Source organism: Rhinatrema bivittatum, chromosome 5 (genome assembly GCF_901001135.1).
Source record: "Rhinatrema bivittatum chromosome 5, aRhiBiv1.1, whole genome shotgun sequence".
NCBI lineage: Eukaryota > Metazoa > Chordata > Amphibia > Gymnophiona > Rhinatrematidae > Rhinatrema > Rhinatrema bivittatum.
This window is the reverse complement of record NC_042619.1, coordinates 10,672,407-10,676,408: the sequence shown is the minus strand read 5'-3', so window position 1 is coordinate 10,676,408 and position 4,002 is coordinate 10,672,407. Positions and strand designations below refer to the sequence as shown.

The following is a 4,002-nucleotide window of genomic DNA, read 5'->3' as shown; positions in this document are numbered from 1 at the left end:
ATTGCCATACTGGGTCAGAGCAAGAGTTCATCAAGCCCAATATCCTGTTTCTAACAGTGGCCAATCCAGGTCACAAATACCTGGCAAGTTCCCACACAATAAATTGATCCCTTTGTTATGGGACTCTTGGTTTAGTGGACCCTTGGGCCGACCCACTGGAGACTAAGAAAGGAGGTCAATGTCTCTGTACGGTAGGCTGGGAGGCAGATGATCAGGCCGGACGTAGATGCAGTTCACCCTGGAAGCTGGCACTCCCCCAGGAGGAGCCCATAGGAGGCCAACTGCTGGGACTTAGTTGTCTTCACCCTTGGAAGCCGAAGCCCCCCCAGGGAGGAGCCCATAGGAGCCCAGCTGCTGGGACTTAGGTGAACGATGGATCAGGATGGGTAACTGGAACCAGAGTAGAACAGTGCCACTGGGTACGGGTTCTGGAACTAGGCAGGAACCGTAGCAAGACTCGGGTGCTGGAACCAGGCAGGACAGTAGCAGGCAAGCAGGAACCGGACAGGTACTGAGCAAGCAGGCCAGGACCAAGCAGGGACTGTAGCATGCAGGCAGGAACCAGGCAGGTACTGTAGCAAGCAAACAGGAACCAAGCAGGTGCTGTAGCAAGCAGGCAGGCAGGCAGGAACAGAGCAACGAAGACAAGCAAGGCGCTCCGGGGCACAACACAACAGGAAACCAGGAAGCTAACCCGTTGCAAGGCAATGACTGGCTGACCGCGGCCGACCTAAGAAGGCCGCGGCATCTGACGTCAGGATCTGGGCGGAGTCACCAGTGGCGGGAAACGGCCTAGAAAAGCGCCCTAGTGGCGCGCGCGCCTAGAGGCTGGGTGTCCAGGGGGGAGCACGCCACGGCGCAGCCCCAGTGGGGACGCCGCCAACCAGGCCGTGAATCAGGCCTCGGGAGCCGGGAGCAGGTCCGGGAGAAAGAAGGTAAGGGACTGGCCGCGGCACTCGCGGCCAGAACCGCAACACCCTTATTGCTTTTGCACAGAGGTAAGAAGTAGCTAAACCTTAAATCCACATGGGGATTAACAGTTTATGGATTTCTCCAGGAACTTATCCAAACCTTTTTTAAACCCAACTGTGCTAACTGCGTTAAATTAATCCTCTAGTAATCAATTCCAGAGTATAATTGTGCACTGAATGAGAAATTATTTTTTCTGATTTGTTTTGAACATGCTACTTACTAAATTCATGGAGTCTCCCCTAGTCTTTCGATTTTTTGAAAGACTAAAAAAACAATTTACATTTACTCATTCTATTCCACTCATGATTTTATAGCCCTCTATCATAATCCCCTCAGCTGTCTCTTCTCCAGGCTGAAGAGTCCTAACCTCATTAGCCTTATTTCATCGGGAGCCATTCCATTCCCTTTATCATTTTGGTCACCCTTCATTGTACCTTCTCCATCGCAACTAAATCTTTTTTCAGATATGGTGACCCGAACTGCACACTGCACTCCAGATGTAGCGTTAGTATTAAATGAACTATAGCACAAAATGAATTAATTGGTTAAAGAATGTGTCTTATTTTTGATTTACAGAGGTACAAGTATTTCCTGATGTCACACACGACCTTAATAGCAGACGATGTCATCTCTCAATTCTACCATCATGTACCCATCCATCTTCATCCTAATCGGGATTCCAGGCTTGGAAGACCTTCACTACTGGATTGCCATCCCTTTCTGTTTCTTCTACATAATTGCACTTATTGGGAATGCTGCTATTGTGTCCGTTGTCACCACCACCTCAAGTCTCCATGAACCAATGTTTATCTTCCTCTCCATTTTGGCCCTCAATGATATATTCTTCTGCACTTCTATAGTACCAAAAATGCTGGGCATCTTTTGGTTTAATTTTAAGGAAATTAATTTTGATGCTTGTCTTGCTCAGATGTTCTTTATTCATCTCTTTACAGGCACAGAATCAGGGATTCTTGTTGCTATGGCCTTTGATCGTTATGTTGCAATCTGCAACCCTCTCAGATACACCTCCATAATGACCACTAATTTGATAGCAAAAATTGGAATGCTGGTTGTGATCAGACCTGCAGTTCTCGTAGCTCCTTTTCTTTTCCTTATTAAACAATTCTCATTCTATAAAACCAATGTCATCTCCCACTCCTACTGTGACCACATGGCAGTGGTGAAGCTCATAGAAGCAGACACAAGAATCAATAGTGTATATGGTTTGTTTGTAGCTTTCTTTGTCATAGGGATAGATATTATCCTTATCACTGTATCTTATGTTATGATCTTTAGAGCTGTCTTCAGCCTTCCATCCAAGGAAGCGCGTCTGAAAGCATTTAGCACCTGCACACCACACATTTGTGTCTTTTTAATGCTATATGGTCTTGCTCTCTTCTCTTTCTTATCTCACCGTGTTGGTAAAAACATTACTTCTTACATTCATATTCTCTTATCAGATCTGTATCTCCTTCTTCCACCCACCCTAAATCCTATTGTGTATGGAGTAAAGACTAAGCAGATACGAGAACGGGCATTCATGCTCATATTCCCTTGGAAAAGTGTCAGTTTTAAGAATTAATCCTTTCATTTATATAGAGCAATATATATATACTGTAGCAGAGATCACTGGAATAAGGAAATTAATTTACTAAGTCCATGAATGGGGACTACATAGGACAGAGCTGTAGTGCATTGACTTATTGTGCAGGCACCCAAGGTATCCTGAGTAAACTGAGTCATCCCTGGCTGGTTAAACTGTGGATGGGAATTAGTCAAAGCTGTGCTCTGAAATTAGGTAAGATAAAGTGTAAATGTCGTTATGGAGCATCTGATTATGGAGTCTATGACCTCAGGGACACAACTTGTATTGCGGATCCCTGCCCATCCTGGGTAATCAAGTCAGCAAAAGCTGGCTTAATAAACTATGTTGGAACAATAATCTATTGCAGAAGGTCACCTTTCACTCAGCCTAAAAGCCACAATTAAACTAATCTTAAAAATCCAAACTTAGACCCAATTGACCTAAGTATCTGCCATGCAGTCTCCAAGCTTCCATTCCTAAGCAACATCATTGAAATGGCTGTCCTATTACAGATAACCAAATTCATACAGGCCACTGACTAATACTAATTAGGTTTCAGACCCCACCACAGCACAGAAACTAGATTAGTAAGCCTAATGGATGAGCTATGACTTTGCTTCGCTCATGGTCAAACTGCTCTACTGGTCCTCTTTGCCCTCTCTGCAGTATTTTATAATGTTGACCATAGAATCCTGATTACTTGTTTGAGAGATCTAGGTCTTGTTAGGAATCATGGCTCCCAGGGAGACCCTGGGAGCTGTGGCACTCTCCCACGACACCGCTTTCATGATGCAGGCCACAGCTGTGACAGCGGCTCCTATGTCACTCCCTGACATCTTGCTCCTGCTATTTCCTGCAGTCTTGCTAGGCATGCATGATTCCTCACAAAGGGCCAGCAGCTGGAAACCTCAATTCAGTGCTTGGTGATGACATCACATGACCCCACTATATAAGGCTGCCCCGGACTTCCTGCAGGTACCTCAGCAATGGGTCTCCTGCATTCATGGTGCAGTGTGTGTTGCGTTTCCTGGTTCCTGCTTCCTGCCTCATCCAGCTTGCCTTGCCTCATCCAGCACAGTTCAGCCTTGCCTTGCCTCATCAAGCCTAGTCTTGCTTTGTATCCTCATGGAAAATCCGGTAACCATCTTCTCTATATAAGGGGACCCTTTCCCAGGATGATTCACGGAGATGACCATGCCACTCAATCTCTAGACTGGTCTCCTCCACAAGAAGATCATCTCATTTCACATGATACCCAGAGAGGTGAATCCAGTTATTCTGGGCCTACTCTGGCATCAATAGCAGCAGCCAATCATTGAGTGGAGCTCCTTGGAGCTGGCCTCTTGGGGTCCCACTTGCTTCACTACTTGTCTCACTGCACAGTGGCCACCACCATTCCAGGGCTCCTGCCACAATATGCTGATCTCTCTGATTTCTCCAAACAG

At 46.1% G+C, this 4,002-nt stretch overlaps 1 protein-coding gene across 1 annotated transcript; it reads left to right on the top strand.

The window, feature by feature from the left end:
• The first annotated feature begins 1,594 nt into the window (after nucleotides 1–1,594).
• LOC115091659 (olfactory receptor 52A1-like) lies at nucleotides 1,595–2,554 on the top strand. Its single transcript, XM_029601821.1, has one exon. It carries the CDS (start codon nucleotides 1,595–1,597, stop codon nucleotides 2,552–2,554), a length of 960 nt encoding a protein of 319 aa, XP_029457681.1.
• Nucleotides 2,555–4,002: the final 1,448 nt, after the last annotated feature.